Source organism: Mirounga leonina, unplaced genomic scaffold (assembly GCF_011800145.1).
Source record: "Mirounga leonina isolate KUSES-001 unplaced genomic scaffold, KU_Mleo_1.0 Mir_171, whole genome shotgun sequence".
In the NCBI taxonomy this organism is placed as follows: domain Eukaryota; kingdom Metazoa; phylum Chordata; class Mammalia; order Carnivora; family Phocidae; genus Mirounga; species Mirounga leonina.
Genome location: NW_023270436.1, coordinates 16,630,895 through 16,649,849, shown reverse-complemented (window position 1 = coordinate 16,649,849; position 18,955 = coordinate 16,630,895). Strand labels below are relative to the sequence as shown.

Below are 18,955 nucleotides of genomic sequence, written 5' to 3'. Positions count from 1 at the left end.
CACCTGAAATTCTCTCAACCACCCTGGAACCTGGAAACTCAGTGAATTAGTCCTTTGGAAGTATTAAATAATAAAACCAGTAGTAATATAAAGACTGGACTGGAAGCCCTTACAATAATCTGAGTAGGCAGAGTGAGTAATAGAAGAGGACAAAATTCGGAGAATAGTAAAATCAATCCCACGTTTATAAATCTTGATTTTCACTGCATTACATTGCTTCTTTCTGGAAAATAGGAGGCTGGAAAGGCAGTAAATGATTGATCCTGATACAGATGAGATGACTTTTTTTTTAATTAAACAAATTTGTACGAATGAAAAAATACTTGCCTTGAACAAGATGGAATAAAAATGGCAAAGCAAACAAACAAACAAAACCATAAAGAAACCCACAGTATCCTTGACACATCAGACCCTATGTTTTGTTTTTGTTTCTGTTTTAAAGATTTTATTAATTTGAGAGAGAGAGCACAAAAGAGAGCACAAGCAGGGGGGTAGGGGTAGAGGGATCAGGAGAAGCACACTTCCCGCCGAGCAGGGAGCCTGACCTGGGACTCAATCCCAGGACTCGGGATCATGACCTGAGCCGAAGGCAGGCACTTAACCGACTGAGCCACCCAGGCGCCCCACATCAGCCCCTACGTTGCGGACTCTGGACTTGGCAATTTATGTGCATCTTCTGATTTTATCCCTCCCACAAAACCTGGATTGGCCTGTGCAGCCATCCATCCACTGCTCCTGCCCCCTCCGCACACCTTATATGTCCATGTTTCCAAAACCCAATCTCCTCCCCATAGTCATGGGTTCCCCAAACGTGCTCCATACCTATGATTTCAATGAGTGGCAAAATCTTATTTTTGCCATTAACAAAAAAAGAGAAGAAAAATCTTTCTGGCATTTTGTTGAGGGAGTTGGGATGAGGGCAGCTTTGAATTCCTAACACCGATCTCTGCTATTTTTTGCACATCCTGGGGATAAGGGGAACTTCACCTGGATCTAAGGAACAAAGCAGTAAATCAAGGGTGTGTTTCCCCTTGCTCTTAGAAAAGAAAGAGCTCGGGCGCCTGGGTGGCTCAGTCGTTAAGCGTCTGCCTTCGGCTCAGGTCATGATCCCAGAGTCCTGGGATCGAGCCCCACATCGGGCTCCCTGCTCCGCAGGAAGCCTGCTTCTCCCTCTCCCACTCTCCCTGCTTGTGTTCCCTCTCTGGCTGTCTTTCTCTCTGTCAAATAAATAAAACCTTTAAAAAAAAAAAAAAAAGAAAAGAAAAGAAAGAGCTCAATTCATTCTGGGCCTGGCTCGGGGACTTCTCCGGCTCAGCCCAAGCCCCCCACCTTCTCGCCCAGGCATCAGCACCTCCTTACCCCCAGAGGTGGACACAATCCAGCTCCTGTAGGGGTTGGGGGGTCTCCCCTCCAAGCAGCAGGAAATGGGGCATGGGGGTAGGGAGGCCGGCTCCAGGCCCCGGGAGGAAATGCTCACACTGAGAGTCTGTGAGTGATCTGCAGAGGGCGCTTGGCTCCACACTCAGCCCTTTTCCCCTGACAGCCTTAAAGGGAAAGAAAACTACAGTTCAACAAATTCACTTTTGGTTTCCAAAAGACGTGAGCAGGAAGGAATCGGAAGGAACAGGCTTGTGGGCCTGAGGAGGGAGAGAAGGTGCTCCCCAGCCCTTCAGCCTCTGGAGAAAGGCTAGCCCTCCTTACAGGGCAAGGCGGAAGCCGGGAGAATTTATCCCGAGGGGCCGCCTGGGCTGATAGAGATGGCACTCTTTCAGACCCTGTATGACACCCCGGCAGACATGTTGTCTGCCTTCGTGGAGCAGAACCTTAAGCCCGAGGGGAACTGGAAGGAGGAAGTGAAGGATGCCTGGCAGAGAATTGAGCGTTTCTTCCGGGAACAGTGCTTCCGAGATGAGCTGGTTCTAGACCAGGAAGTCAGGGTGCTGAAGGTGGTGAAGGTGAGCACCTGGGGACTTAAGATTGAGTTTGAACCCTAGCCCTGTTGCTTGGGGACCATGTAACCTTGGGGAGGTTCATTTCATCTCTGGACTCCCCCTCTTTAATCCAGATCTATTGTAAGGAATAGATGAGATAAACTGGGGGAAAGTGCTTTTAAACTGTAAATTATCCTACAAATCTGAAGGATGATGCTGATCAGGATGATGATGATTATTGGGGATCCAGCTGATTGCCAGGGTGACAGGTGGAATATGAATAACAGGTCTCTTATAAAATTTATGTGTTTGTTTCTTGTTTAAGAAAACCTGTAGGGGCGCCTGGGTGGCTCAGTTGGTTAAGTATGGGACTCTTGGTTTCTGCTCGGGTCATGATCTCAGGGTCAGGAGATGGGGAGATAGAGCCCCACTGGGGCTCTACTCTCAGCATGGAGTCCTCCCTCTCCCTACCTCTCTGCCCCTCCCTCTGATCGTGCTCTCTCTCGTACTCTCTAGCTCTTGCTCTAAAGGCTCTTGTTGGGGCCTGTAATTGATGTTTCTTTCCTGTTTACAATTCTGTTGGGGTCTGGTCTGTAATTGACAATTCCTATAATTGGCGTTGGTACCACTCCCCCTATGGCCTCCCCCTCTGGCCTCAGACTCCTTTTTGTGAGGCTTCCCTTAATTTTCATATATCTAATTTCTTAAGTAAATCAAGCCTTACCTGGGGGTGGTATTGTTAGGAGCTAATTGGACACTTAGGTAGTCAGGGCCAGGGTCCCCAACAAGAAAACAGGGAGCCAGGACAACTAAGACAAAACCGTGCTAGCATCCTGTTTTACAGCTTAGACAAGACCACAGTAGCATCCTGTCTAACAGCCTCTGTAGGAGTGACTCTTACAAAATATCCTGAAACAAAACCATTAACCACAAAACATTGGTCACTATCACAAGTTGGTCTCCAACATGGTAACAATAACCTGATAGGTAGACAGGTGCATGATCAAAGCCCTGATTGGCACAGCTTAGTAGCCAATCCACAGGGGGCCCACACTCAGGATGCTCAAGATAGTTCTGCAAAAGAGTTTATAAAAAAACCCTGGATTGGAACAACAAAACAGCAAACCTCTAGGGGACACTCCCTCTCCAGGAGCTTTATTCTCCCCCAGAAGATCAGCAAGAACATCTGGCCAAGACCAAGTTTACCAAGTTTACCGTTCAAAGAGAACTGCAAAACTCCAGCACTAGGGGAATACAGCCATAGAATTCACGGCTTTTCCCCAGTGATTCTTTAGTCTTTTGATTTTAATTTTTTTTCTCTCCTTTTTCAACCAATTTCTTATTTTACCAACTCTTTTTAAAATCTTTTTTAATTTTCGTTTTTATAGTTACATTCTATCTTTTCATTGTTTTTAATTTTATTTTTATATATATACATACAAGTTTTTCTTTCTTTACAATTTAGGGATGCAGTTTCTTCTAACAGACCAAAATACACCCAGAATCTAGGGTAGGGTTCTGTTCTCTTCACCTGTCTGATCATATTCTCTCTCTCTCTTTTTTTTTTTTTTTGCTTCTTTTTTGTTTTTGTTTTCTTTTGTTAAAAGTCTTTTTTAATTTTAATCTTTACAGTTACATTCTATCCTTTCAATGTATTTAACTATATATATATACATATACACACACACACACACACGTTTTTATTTCTTTACAATTTTGAGATGTAGTTTCTTCTAACAAACTGAACAAAATACACTCAGGATACAGTGTATTGTTCTGTTCTGTCCACCTATCTGTTTATATTCCTTCTTTTTTTGTTTGTTTTCTTTTTTCTCTGTGTCTTTTTATTTTCATTTTTACAGTTACATTCTGTTCTTTCATTGTATTTAATTTTATTTTTGTACATATATATTTTTCTTTCTTTACAATTTTGGGATCTAGTTTTTTAACAAACAAACCAAAATACACACATTATCCAGTGTATTGCTCTATTCCATTCACCTGTCTAATAATATTTTCTCTCTCTCTCTCTCTCTCTCTCTCTCTTTTTTTTTTTTTTCCAGTTTCGGGACTCTTCTAATTTGTTTAGTGTATATTTCTCTGGGGTTGTTGTTGCCATTTTAGTATTTGGTTCTCTTGTTCATCTCTTCTTCTCTGGTCAGAATGACAAGATGGAAAAACTCATCTCAAAAAAGAGAACCAGAGGCAGTACTGACTGCCAGGGACGGAATCAGTATGGACAAAAGATGTTGGGACTAGAATTCAGAATAATGATTATAAAGATACTAGTTGGGCTTGGAAAAAGCATAGAAGACATTACAGAATACCTTTCTGGAGAAATAAGAGAACTAAAATTTAATCAAGTCAATATAAAAAAGGCTATTAATGAGGTGCAATCAAAAGTGGAGGCCCTGGGTGGCTCAGTCGGTTAAGCATCTGCCTTCGGCTCAGGTCATGATCCCAGGGTCCTGGGATCGAGTCCCACATCGGGGAGCCTGCTTCTCTCTCTCCTCCCTGCTCATGCTCTCTTCTCACTATCTCTGTCTGTCTCTCTCTCAAATAAATAAATAAAAATCTTAAAAAAAAAAAAGTGGAGGCCCTAACTGCTAGAATAAATGAGGCAGAAGAGAGAATTAGTGATACAGAAGACCAAATAATGGAGAATAAAGAAGCTGAAAAAAAGAGACAACTACTGCATCATGAGGGGAGAATTCAAGAGATAAGAGACACCATAAAGCAAAACAATACTAGAATAATTGGGATCCCAGAAGAAGAAGAAAGAGAGAGAGGGGCAGAAGGTGTATTGGAGCAAATTATATCAGAGAACTTCCCTAATCTGGGGAAGGAAATAGGCATCCATGTCCAGGAGGCACAGAGAACCCCCCCTTAAAATCAATAAAAATATGTCAACACCCTAACATATAATAGTGAAACTTGCAAATCTCAGAGACAAAGAGAAAATCCTGAAAGCATCTCAGGACAAGAGGTCTGTAACCTACAGGGGTAAAAACATTAGACTGGCAGCAGACCTATCCATAGAGACCTGGCAGGCCAGAAAGGACTGGCATGATATATTCAGGGTGCTAAATGAGAAAAATATGCAGCCAAGAATACTTTTCCAGCTAGGATGTCATTCAGAATGGAAGGAGAAATAAAAAGCTTCCCGGACAAACAGAAACTAAAAGAATTTGTGATCACCAAACCAGCCTTCCAAGAAATCTTAAAAGGGATTCTTTAAGTGAAGAGAGAGACCAAAAGTAGCATAGACCAGAAAGGAACAGACAATATACAGAAACAGTGACTTTACAGGTAATACAATGGCACTAAATTCATATCTTTCAGTAGTTACCCTGAATGTAAATGAGCTAAATGTCCCAATCAAAACACAGGGTATCAGATTGGATAAAAAAGTAAGACCCATCGATATGCTGTCTGCAAGAGATTCATTTTGGTTTTTTTTAAGGTTTTATTTATTTATTTGACAGAGAGAGAGAGAGCACAAGCAGGGGGAGTGGCAGGGAGAGGGAGAAGCAGGCTCCCCACAGAGCAGAGAGCCCAACATAGGGCTTGATCCCAGGACCCTAGGATCAAGACCTGAGCCGAAGGCAGACGCTTAACCAACTGAGCCACCCAGGTGCCCCAAGAGACTTGTTTTAGACCCAAAGACACCTCCAGATCTAAAGTGAGGAGGTGGAAAACAATTTTTTTTTAATTTATTTATTAGAGAGAGAGTGAGAGAGAGAGCGCAAGAGGGGGAAGGGTTAGAGGGAGAAGCAGACTCCCCACCGAGCAGGGAGCCCGATGTGGGACTCGATCCTGGGACTCCGGGATCATGACCTGAGCCGAAGGCAGTCGCTTAACCAACTGAGCCACCCAGGCGCCCGAAAACAATTTATCATACTAATGGACATCAAAAGAAAGCTGGGGTGGCAATCCTTATATCAGACAAGTTAGATTTTAAACCAAAGACTGTAATAAGAGATGAGGAAGGACTCTATAACATAATTAAAGGATCTATCCAACAAGAAGATGTAACAATTGTAAATATTTCTGCCCTTAACCTGGGAAAAGCCAAGTGTGTAAACCAATTAACAAAATTAAAGAAATGCATTGATAATACAATAATAGTAGGGGACTTTAACACCCCACTCACTGCAATGGACAGATCATCTAAGCAGAAGATCAACAAGGAAACAAGGGCTTTGAATGACACACTGGACCAGATGAACTTCACACATATATTCAGAACATTCTATCCTAAAGCAACAGAATACACACTCTTCTCAAGTGCACATGGAACATTCTCCAAAATAGATCACATACTGGGTCACAAATCAGGTCTCAACTGGTACCAAACAATTGGGATCATTCCCTGCATATTTTTGACCACAATGCTTTGAAACTGGAACTCAATCACAAGAAGAAATTTGGAAAGAACTCAAATACATGGAGGCTAAGGAGCATCCTACTAAAGAATGAATGGGTCAACCAGGAAATTAAATAATTTAAAAAATTCATGGAAACAAATGAAAATGAAAACACAACTGTTCAAAACCTTTGGGATGCAGCAAAGGTGGTCCTAAGGAAAGTATATAGCAATACAAGCCTTTCTCAAGAAACAAGAAAGTTCCCAAATACACAACCTAACCTTACACCTAAAGGAGCTGGAGAAAGAACAGCAAATAAAGCCTAAACCTAGCAGGAGAAGAGAAATAATAAAGACCAGAGCAGAAATCAATGAAATAGGAACCAAAAGAACAGTAGAACAGATCAATGAAACTAGGAGCTGATTCTTTGAAAGGATTAATAAGATTGATAAACCCCTGGCCAGATTTATCAAAAAGAAAAGAGAAAGGACCCAAATAAATAAAATCATGAACAAAAGAGATCACAACCAACACTGAAGAAATACAAACAATTATAAGAACATACTATGAGTAACTATATGCCAACACATTAGGAAATCTGGAAGAAATGGATGCATTCCTAGAGACGTATAAACTACCAAAACTGAAACAGGAAGAAATAGAAAACCTGAACAGATAAAGGGCTAGTATCCAAGATCTATAAAGAACCTATCAAACTCAACACCCAAAGAACAATAATCCAATCAAGAAATGGCCAGAAGTCATGAATAGACATTTCTCCAAAGAAGACATACAAATGGCCAACAGCACATGAAAAAAATGCTCACCATCACTCAGCATCAGGGAGATACAAGGCTAGATACCACCTCACACCAGTCAGAATGGCTAAAATTAACCACTCAGGAAATGACAGATGTTGGCAAGGATTCAGAGAAAGGGGAACCCTCCTACACTGTTGGTGGGAATGCAAGCTGGTGCATCCACTCTGGAAAACAATATGGAGGTTCCTCAAAAGGTTGAAAATAGAGCTACCCTACAACCCAGCAATTGCACTACTGGGTATTTACCCCAAAGATACAAATGTAGTGATCCGAAGGGGCACCTGCACCCCAATGGTTATAGCAGCAATGTCCACAATAGCCAAACTATAGAAAGAGCCTAGATGTCCATCAACAGATGAAAGGATAAAGAAGTTGTGGTGTATATATATACAATGGCATACTACTCAGCCAGCAAAAAAAAGAAAGAAAGAAATCTTGCCATTTGCAACAACGTGGATGGAACTAGAGGGTGTTATGCTAAGCAAAATAAGTCAATCAGAGAAAGATAATTATCATGTGATCCCGCTGATATGTGAAATTTAAGAAACAAAACAGGATCATAGGGGAAGAGAGGAAAAAATGAAACAAGATGAAATCAGAAAGGGAGACAATCCATAAGAGACTCTTAATCTCAGGAAACAAACTGAGGGTTGCTGGAGGGGAGGGGAGGGGGAGGGGGATAGGGTAACTGGGTGATGGACATTAAGGAGGGCACATGATGTAATGAGCACTGGGTATTATATAAGACTGATAAATCACTAACCTCTACCTCTGAAACCAATAATACATTATATGTTAATTGAATTTAAATAAAAATAAATAAAAATTATAAGTCACATACAGTATGATTGCATTTGTTTCAATCTCGAAATGACAGGATTATGGAAATGGAAAACAGATTAGTGGTTTCTAGGGTTTGGGGATGGTCTGGGGAGGGAGGTGGGTGCGACTCTAAAGGAGTTGAAGGAGAAAATAGAATGGAATAGTTCTATATCTTGATTTCAGTGGTGACTATAGGAATCTACACATATGATAAAATGTCTTAGAACTCCATACATTGTATCAGTGTTGATTTCCTGGCTATATTTGCATAAGATGTGACCCCTGGGAGGAAACTGGATGAAGAGCCCAGCAGACCTCTCTAAACTATCTTCCTGTAAATCTATAATTATTTCAAAATAAAAAACAACTTATTGTATATGGGAGAGGGGAGAAGGGCCAGCCCCCTTCCCTGCCTACTAAAGGAGACCCCCAGGTATCCTTCCTCAGAGGACATGTTCATTTCAGTGTTACTTATCCAGACAAGGAGCAGAGACAGCCCCTCAGAACTGCGGGGATTTAGAGGTTGAAGGTGCTTTGCAGGCATCAGCAACAACCACTGAAATGTGGGAGTCTTTAAAACTAGCATTCCCCAGGACAGTGTCTGCCTTTCTACACTTTGGATAAAGAGGGAATAATTTCTGCTGTTCTTGTTGAGATTTCTTTTGACCAAATATTAGGAACATGTAGTTTTCTAGTTGATTCTCTGCAAGGGCATCAGCACTAAGTGGGGGAAAGGACCAGGCAAAAGGAAGATCATTTGCAAATGAACTAAGGGCAGGCAGGACTTTCGATCATCCTCAGTCCCCCTCTAATGGGGGAAACTCCATCATCACCTTGTCCATGAATTTGGATGCTTATCCATGACATCTAAATTCCTTTTCCTGCTTGTTTCTTATCCAGGAGGAAAGATTTATGATGCACCTTTCAAGGCTACGGCTGGGCCTCATTCTATGAACACGCATGGTACTGATGCACTGTTTCCAGCATCCTTGCATATACACACATGAACACACACGCAATGTCCAAAAAATATACTTGTGCATACACACACAAGATGTATATACAAAATATATATGTAAAAGTATGTCTGTCTAGGCCAGAGCTGTCCAATAGAAATTTCCTAGTGATGGAAATGTTCTGCACATGCGCTGCCCATCACTCTCTGTGGGTGGCTGTTGAGCACTTGAACTGAAGCTAGTATGGCTGAGAAACTGAATTTATAAATTTCATCTCATTCACATGTAAATAGCCACATGTAGCTCTTGGCTATCATATTGGACACCATGGGTTTAGGCATCAAACGTCTCTGGAATGATATGTAACAAGCTGGTAACTATGGGTGCCTCTGCAGAAGGAGCTTAAGGCCTCAGGTGCAGTGGAGTTTTACATTTCATTTATATCCTTTGAATAGTTAATCATGTACTTATTTTGTCTAAATCAATGAAAAGATGAGGTCAGCAAAGTCCACCACGTATGGAGGAGACCAAGGGCTCCTTTTGGCACCTACGTAAACAGCCTAATATGGGTGCCTCTGGCTTCACCCCAACCTCAAAGCTTCAGGCTCCAAGGGAGGTGAAGCTTCAACATTAATTTCCTCCACAGGGTGGCTCCTCTGGGAAGGGAACGACGTTGAACTACAGCTCCGATGTGGACATGGTCTTGTTCTTGAGCTGTTTCCCCAGCTTCCAAGACCAGGCAGAGCACCGCGGATTGATCATCAGCTTCATCGAGGAGAGACTGACTCAGTACAGCAGGAACCTGGCCTACAGCATCACCATGGTCCCGCGGAGAGAGATGAGCAGGGTCCCCCGCTCCCTGTCCTTCCAGGTCCAGCCCAGGAGGAACAGTGAAGCCATTGGAGTGGATGTGCTCCCGGCCTATGATGCTCTGGGTAAAGACAATGATGGGTTTGGGACCAGAGAAGCTAGTCAGGGGCCCTTCACCAACCTGGCCTTGGGGGAGGTTTAGGAAAGTGGAAACCAGGGGAGAAAGAGTAGAGTTTGCTTTTTTTCTCTGGGGGGCTGCAACTAGAGCTGTATCTTGAAGTTAAGTCCTTCCATAAACTCATGTGCTGCCATGTCCCATGTTGGGGAGATAGGGGACTTCTGGACTCCCACCCAGCCCAAGGAGGAGACTCTTCTCTGACCCTCTGGGAAACACCAGAGCAAGCAAGCACTTCAAGATCTTTGGGGTTAGCATTAGATTGGAGTCATTTTAAAAACAGGGCTCTTAATGTCCTTTAATTTTAGCTTTAAGACTTACCGTGGGGGCACCTGGGTGGCTCAGGTGTTAGGCGTCTGCCTTCCCCTCAGGTCATGATCCCAGGGTTCTGGGATCTAGCCCCACATCCGGCTCACTGCTCAGCGGGAAGCCTGCTTCTCCCTCTCCCACTCCCCCTGCTTGTGTTCCCTCTCTCACTGTGTCTCTCTCTCTGTCAAATAAATAAAATCTTAAAATAAAAAAAAAAAGACTTACTGTGTTCTTGGATAAGGTATCTAACACCTCTAAGACTCAATGTACCAACCTGTTAAATGGGATAATATCAGGTTGAACCATAGGAAATTGACAATATTTGACCATGTTTGATCCACAAAAATGGCACTCCTTATGGTTCCACGTAATTTTACCTACTTCATGGAGCTCTTCTAAGGATTCCATGAGCTTAGCCCAGTGCCTGACACATGGTACGTCTTTGGCCAATGCCAGTTATTTAAAATCTCTGTGACTTTTGGGGCGCCTGGGTGGCTCAGTCGGTTAAGCGGCTGCCTTCGGCTCAGGTCATGATCCCGGAGTCCCGGGATCGAGTCCCGCATCGGGCTCCCTGCTTGGCAGGGAGTCTGCTTCTCCCTCTGACCCTCCCCCCTCTCATGTGCGCTCTCTCTCTCTCTCTCTCAAATAAATAAATAAAATCTTTTAAAAAATAAAAATAAAATCTCTGTGACTTTTGAGGCTACCAAACCCCATAAACTTCCACCTGTTTTGATATAAAATGGGAAAAAGAATGCAGTAGTGAGGACTGCCTGAGATAATTTACGAGCCCTCTACACCTACCAGTTTTTTCCCAACTTCCTCTCCTCAGAGGGTGGATTTTCTCGAACCAGGTCCTTTTCTCTCCCAGGACATTTTTGCCCGGACTCTAAACCCTCACCGGAAATCTATGAACACTTAATAACCAGTGGTGCCACGCCTGGAGAGTTCTCGCCAAGCTTCACAGAGTTGCAGAGGCACTTCGTGAAAAGTCGACCTGTTAAGCTAAAGGACCTCCTGCGGCTGGTGAAACACTGGTATCTGCAGGTGCGGGGCTGGGAGCCGGGCTGTGGGGAGCGGGGCCGGCTGCAGCGCCGGCGGGCTGCGGGGCTGGGAGGTGCCGGGCTGGGAGGTGCAGGGACAAGAGAGAGGGCGGGCGCCTGCTAACATTTTGTTTTAAGATTTTATTTGTTTAGGGCGCCTGGGTGGCTCAGTTGGTTAAGCGACTGCCTTTGGCTCAGGTCATGATCCTGGAGTCCCGGGATCGCGTCCTGCATCGGGCTCCCTGCTCAGCAGGGAGTCTGCTTCTCCCTCTGACCCTCCTCCCTCTCATGCTCTCTGTCTCAAATAAATAAAATCTTAAAAAAAAAAAAAAAAAAGATTTTATTTGTTTATTTGAGAGAGAGAGAGGGACAGAGAGAGCCTGAGCGGTGTGAGGGGCAGAGAGCAGGGAGCCCGATGCGGGGCTGGATCCCAGGACCCCGGGATCATGACCTGAGCTGGAGGCAGACGCTTAACCAACTGAGCCACCCAGGTGCCCCTCCTTTTTTATGTATATATAGAGAGAAAGTGCCTGCTTGGGGCGGTGGGTGGGTGGCGGGGAGAATCTCAAGCAGACTCCCAGCCGAGTGAGGAGTCCAAGGCAGGGCTCCATCTCACAACCCTGAGATCAAGACCTGAGCCAAGATCGAGTCAGATGCGTAAGGGACTGAGCCACCTCAGGCGACCCACCAGTGTGATTTTCCACAGACTTCAGACCTCAGGCATTTCATATAACAGCAATGAGAAGAAAGCTACTGTTTATTGAGCATTAATTGTCTTCCGTGATCTATACTGAGTGCTCTGCATATTTTTTTCTCCCCGTTTCCAACAGCTCTGTAATGTAGGTATTATATATTAGCCCCATTTCGGGGATGAGAAAACTGAGGCTCAAGGGCTAAAGTTGGGCTGAGATTTGAACACAAAGGTGCCCAGTTGTGTGCTCTTAATCAACAAGGCTAGTTTTTAGAATAATAATTTATTTCATCATAATAATAATTTTCGTAATAATCACTTTTTCTGGTTATTTGAATATTACATTGGGCTCGTGAAAAATTCAAATAATAAAAAAAAAGTATAAAAAAGAAGGTAAAATTCACATGAAATGACACCAAAAACATTTTTGGAGACTATGCCTTCATTCCTCTTTTTTTGTTCACACTGCTCATGCCCACCCTTTGCCCACCCTGTAGTCCACCCTTTGCAAAAATGTAAAGTACTATGCAAGTACTATGATTTCCAAAATGAGACCTCTGGAGTTGAACTTTGGGGAGTTAACCTGTTAATGTATTTTGCATCTTTTTCCATTGGGTCTTTTGTCTTCCGTATCAGTTTTAAGGCCTTTTTGTAAATTATGTAGATATTTACTATTATTTCTCATGTGTTGCAAATGTTTTCACCAATAGATCACTCCTCTATGGACCTTAATTATAGTATCTCTGACAATATAATTATTTCTAATGTTTAAAATACACAAAGGGGTGGTAACTTAGTCAGTTGAGGGGCAGCCTCCTGACTTCAGCTCAGGTCATGGGTCTTGGGTCCTGGGATCCAGCCCCCAGTCAGGCTTCGTGCTCAGCGGGGAGTCTGCTGGAGGATTCTCTCTCTCCCTCTTCCTCTGCCCCTCCCCATGCTCACTCGATCTCTCTCTCTGTGTCTGTCTAAAATGAATAAATAAATCTTTAAATAAAATAAAATACACAAAGAGGGGCAGATGGCTGGCTCAGTTGAAGGAGTGTGAGACTTGATCTTGGGGTCATGTGTTCAAACCCCACACTGGGTGTAGAGATTACTTAAAAACACACACACACAAATAGGTCTGACTTTTCTAGGTTGTGGGTTTTCTATCTTGCTCACAGTGTGTAGGTGGTCTTTTAGTTTTTTTCTACTATGTTTCATATACCCTTTCACTCCATTTGTAAACTATTTTGGTATTTGGTGCAACAGTAGGATCACGCTTATTTTCTTCTAGATGGTGGACAAATTGTGCCAGCATCATTTGTTGGATTATGCATTTTTTTCCCATCTTGCATCACCCTTGTCAGTCTTTGTTAAGTTTTTGTATCTACTGGGAACTAGTTCTGGGCTAGCCATTCTGTTACACTTGGCTATTGTTTATTCTGACACCAAAAACATACTGTTTTTGTGACAACTGCTTTATAAGACATATCTGAGAAAACAAATACCAACCTCTCTATTTTTCTTTCTCACAATTTTCTTGGATTTCCTAAGCATTTATTACTGTATTTGAATCTTAAGATCATTTTTCTCCCACTAAAAAACTGGTGGGATTCAAACTGTAATTGCAATAAATTTCTAAATTAATTTTTAAAGAACTGAAAATTTCACACACTACTCTTTCTCCATCTTTCCATTCGTTCTGATTTTGTGTTATATTTTCAGTGTGTCTGTGTGTTTTTATCTTCTTTAATTAGATCCTGTATTCACTATATTGCATTGCCTCCCCCATTCCAACTCAAAAACATAGATTGATGAGGCCCAGAAGGTCCATGAGAGGCTTCAATTTGAAATTTTGATGGCTGCAGGATGTAATCCATCTAGAAACCAAGCTGCTAGACCCATTTCAAATTTCATGGACATGCTGCATAATCCAGATGTAAAATGGAGTTGACAAAGTAGTTCTTTTCTTTATTATTTTTCTTTATTTATTTTTAAGCAAGTGCTACACCTAACAGGGGGCTTGAGCTCACAACCCTGAAGTCAAGAGTCCCATGTTCTATCAATTGAGCCAGCCAGGCGTTCCCTAAATTGACAAAGTATTACTGGGATCTGGAAACAGAGAAACCTGGAAATTCTCAATTTCCAGGATAGCATCTCATATTTATTCTCTCCCCCCCTTTCCCCCCAACCCCGCAGTACTTGAAACCTAAATATCAAAACTCAGCATTGCCCCCAAAATATGCTCTGGAGCTACTGACCATCTATGCCTGGGAAATAGGTACAGGCAAAAGCGACAGCTTCAACCTGGGTGAAGGGTTTAGAGCTGTGATGGAACTCCTCATAGATTATGAAAACATCTGCATATATTGGACCAAGTACTATGATTTCCAAAATGAGACTGTCAGAATCTATCTCAAACAACAGTTGAAGGAATGCAGGTGAGTGTGTTGGGTGGCATTATTTTCAGCAGCAAGGAACAGAAAACCCAACTCATACAGTTTTTTAAACAAGGGGAATTTACTGGCTTTTGTAACTGAGAATTCCAAGAATAAATGAAGCTTCAGGTATGGTGTGATCCAGATGTTCGCTAATTCATCAGGGTCCCATTCTGTGAAATCGCTCAGCCCTGCCCTTCCCTGGGTTTTGCCTTTGAATTCAGGCTAACATGAATACATCAGTTCCAATCTTCTCATCTGCACTCATCCCTTCCACTACAACAGGGAGAGCACCTTTGCCCTAGCCTTCTAAGCAGAATCCCCGAGATTCACTCTGATTGGGCCAACTTGGGTTACACCTCTAATCATGAACCAAGAGGTTTGGTTGCAGGAAGGCCTCCCTACACAGAGGCATGCACAGTCCCACAGACTTGAATGACAGAGACCAGAGTCCTAAGTGTGATGGAGATCCACTCCCTTTCTCTCTCCCAGGCCAGTTATCCTGGACCCAGCTGATCCTACCAACAACCTGGGAAGTAAAAAGAGATGGGACCTGGTGGCCAGAGAAGCTGTTCACTGCCTGAGGCAGGCCTGCTGCTGGACTGAAGACCCCAGCCAGCGCTGGCATGTACAGGTACGATCACCCCCACCCCTCAGTCAACTCACTGCTGACCTTACTTCACACACACACACACACACACACACACACACACACCGGTGAATCCCCTCAACTTCTGGCCACAGCACCTCTAAGACCCCAGGACAGGTTAACATCCCCCTCCATGGAGATGTCCCAGCCAACCAGGTATTCAAGTCTTCCCCTTCTGCTCTGAGAATCTGGGCCTCAGTTCTTTCATCCATGAAATGGGCAGTCAGTTTCTGCCCTGCTCTGTAACCATTAGAGAGATGTAATCAAAGAATTTATCACATACGTACACCCTGTGGGGTAACATTTTCCCTATTATGGGTTGTTGAAAGCTCAACTTCTTGCTGTCCAAAAAAGAGATTTAAGAGGTACCTAGCTGGCTCAGTCAAAGAGCATGCGACTCTTGCTCTCGGGGTTGTGGGTTCAAGCCCTGTGTTGGGTGTAGAGATTACTAAAAAAATTTAAAAATAAGCTTTATTTAAAAAGTGAGAGAGGGCGCCTGGGTGGCTCAGTTGGTTAAGCGACTGCCTTCGGCTCAGGTCATGATCCTGGAGTCCCGGGATCGAGTCCCGCATCGGGCTCCCTGCTCGGCGGGGAGTCTGCTTCTCCCTCTGACCCTCCTCCCTCTCATGCTTTCTGTCTCTCATTCGCTCTCTCTCAAATAAATAAATAAAATCTTTAAAAAAAAAAAAGTGAGAGAGAGAGAGATTTAATAGATGCTCCAGAAATGATCAGTAAGGAGCACTGGATTCCACTGCAGACAGCAACGTCACTTGTGCGACCCCACTGTGCACGGCTTTCCCTGACACGACCACGGGAGTCCCGGGTCTGAACACTCTGTAGGAATCCAGGGTTCAAAGACCAGGATGTTGCTATCAGCTCAACTAAGAGGGATCTCATTTCCCTAACCTGCTACTCCCCGAGAAATCTTGTTGCCAGTCCCACATTTCATAGCCTGCAGGGAAATCCTGAGGCTTGCCTCAAAGGCAGATCTGCAGCAGCTTCAGCAAGGTGGATAACTCACGCATGGGAAGGACCCGCCACCCAGCCCTGGCCCTTTGACTGGCATGTCCAGTGGATCGGGAGGCTCCCACGAAGCAAGATTCACTGAACAGTCTTCCAACTCTTGCTAAGAACCCTCCCCATCACCTTTTTTAATATTATTGTTTTGTGAAAAAGTAACACACATGTTCAGCAAAGAATAAAAAATCAAACTGTTGGAAAGAACAGACAACTAAAGTAGGTTGCCCTCCAATCCTGATCCCCGGGCTCGTGGTACCACCTTCTCCCCAACATCCACTTATCAATATCCTGCATCTCCTTCCGTGGATAGATATGCCACCCACACACTAGCACATTCCTGTCTGACTCTTTTGCCTTTTTACTTTTATTTACTTAAATGATTAGGCTATTTGTGTTACTCAATTAAATTATCAGAAAGACAATTCCACATCCACACCTATAGACCTAAAAGGGCGTGACCATATAACATAAAGTCCAAACCAGGATATTTTTGAGCATGAAATGGGGTGATGCTTATTATGCCAGGACAAGGGACACACATGTGGACTGCCCTAGATATCGAGTCACCCTGGATTAACAGCTATATCATGATCCAATGGAGGAAAGCACCTTCTCTTTTAGGATCCCTGCCCCACTGAAAGATTTTTAGGCTGCTTCCAGACTTTGACTATTACATGAATATCCTTGACCATATGTCCCTGTGACTCCATCTGTTGAATGATTTAACCTAGAATAGCCCTATGATGTACCTATGGAATATGTGCTAACGTTATCCCCGTGTGACAGATCGGGACTCATTAAAATAGTTTCACATAGGAGGAGTGGTTATTTCAAGAACTGTTGCCAGTTGTTATTCTGATCAGGGTGAGTCAGAAGGCAAGTCAGGTGAGTCAGGTGACCCCACGGTAAGCCTAAGATGACCAAATGTTCTGCTCTGCCTGGGACAGTTCCAGTTTATGCCTGTTGGCTGAGATAATTATCGATAGCACCTTTTCCTACCTTAAGTATCTTGGTAGGCAGTAGATTATATCGTCACTAGGCAGAAAGGGGAGGCTTTGGAGACAACAGCCATGACCGTGAGACATCCTTATCCTTCCAGCCAGCAAGGAATGTCCAGGTGACGGTGAAAAAGGCAGGAGAGGAGGCCTGGATATTCTCAGTGAACCCCTACCGTCCCATCCGGAAGATGAAAGCCAAGATCAAGAGGACATGGGGCTTCAGCGGGCAACAGCGTCTCTCCTTCCAGGAGCCGGGAGGGGAGCGGCATCTGCTCAGCAACCGGCAGACATTAGCATATTATGGGATCTTCTCTAAGGTGAGCGTCCGGGTGCTGGAGACCTTCCCTCCTGAGATCCAGGTCTTCGTGAAGGACTCTAGTGGTCAGAGCAAGCCTTATGCCGTCCACCCTGAGGACTCCATCCGTGACTTGAAAGAAAAGATTGAGGAAGGTGGAGGACCTTACATGGAGGATCAGGTACTAAAGTTCCAGAATCGGATACTATGGAATCACCGCAGCCTCTCAGACCTGCAGATCAAAGACTGTGACACTATCATACTCGTGAAGAGAAACTGAGTAAGGAAAGGGTTAATGTATAGGCAGGGAGAGATAGGGGGTCCCTGGCTAGGCTCTGAGACTATTCCTGGCAGGCAGAAGCACTAAGACAGAGTGAACAAGAGATAAGGGAACAGACCATCTGGCCTGGGATGGTCGGCAGTATTTTTCTTTGGCAGCTCCAGTATCATAGAAAATGACCAAACCTCAAAGAAGTGAGTCATTAAGGGTGTTATCAATAGTCCATGCTCAAACCAAGACTGCACAAGAAACTCAAGGTCATAAGTTTCCCAGTCAGTTCTCAATAAAAAACCAGCCCACAATGAATCATGGAACACTACATCAAAAACTAATGATGTAATGCATGGTGATTAACATAACAATAAAAAATTAAAAAATAAAAATAAATATCATCTTTAAAAAAAAAAACAAACCAGCCTACAAGCCCTCAGTGGCAACCCCATCGAGACCCCTCTCACTCCTGAGAGCTTTTTCTGTACGCTTGCTTAATAAAACTCTATCACTTTACTCACCCTCCTTTGTCCACGAGATTCATTCTTCAACTCCGTGAAACAAGAACCTAGCTCTCCCATTTCAAAGCCACAGGTCCCCAGGAGTGCCCATGGTCAGGCTGCACATGATGTAGACTTCTATGGCTCTGTTCCCCCACCCACCCCTTTTCCACCCAGACCGCTGTGATTTTCGGAAGCATAAATATGAATGTACCCTTCCCTGCATGACGTCCTCCAATGGCTCCTATTACCTGTAGAATAAAGTTCAAGTTCTTTTGCTTGGCCTTCAAGGTCTTTGACAATTGAGCCCTTGCTTACTTCTCAATCTCTCCTCATCACTCTCAAAACACACCAGATGTGCCCAAACTCTTGCAGCTCCTGAGCACTGAATGCCGGATCGTGACACTGTGACCTACTCAACTATCCCTTTCCCTCGTGTTTCCATCTGTCAACCCTCAAAGCTCTAAGTCATTATTCTCCAAGTATGGACCCCAGACCAGCAGAATCAGCACATCACCTGGGAATGTCTTAGAAATGAAAATTCTCAACAACTATCCCAGATTTACCTGAGTCAGGTTCTCTGGTAGTGGGGCTCAGCAATCTGTGTCTTAACAAGCCGTCCAAGTAATTCTGGTGCGTGCTCAAGTTTGAGAACCATGGCTAGAAGCCCCATCCAGCCAACCGCGTCATTTCCTGGCCCAACACCCAATTCAAACTTCCGTGAAAGCACTTGGGCCCCTCACTGTGTTCCTTTGTTGGATTATCGGTCTCCCTGGTCTAATGAGACTTGACAAGTGCCTTATTCCTTTGTCCCCGTGGTCTAGAATGCTACCCGCCTGGTGCACGTGTTCAGCACATGCTTGCTGAAGAAACGAATGAA

General features: G+C 43.8%; 1 protein-coding gene across 1 annotated transcript; it reads left to right on the top strand.

Moving 5' to 3' along the window:
* The first annotated feature begins 1,578 nt into the window (after positions 1-1,578).
* Positions 1,579-17,937, top strand: LOC118018562 (2'-5'-oligoadenylate synthase-like protein 2). Its single transcript, XM_035017160.1, has 6 exons — positions 1,579-1,955; positions 9,544-9,832; positions 11,060-11,235; positions 14,104-14,345; positions 14,835-14,976; positions 17,111-17,937. The coding sequence occupies exons 1-6, from the start codon at positions 1,758-1,760 to the stop codon at positions 17,582-17,584; spliced, it is 1,521 nt and encodes a 506-aa protein (XP_034873051.1). The 5' UTR covers positions 1,579-1,757; the 3' UTR covers positions 17,585-17,937.
* The last annotated feature ends 1,018 nt before the right edge of the window (positions 17,938-18,955 follow it).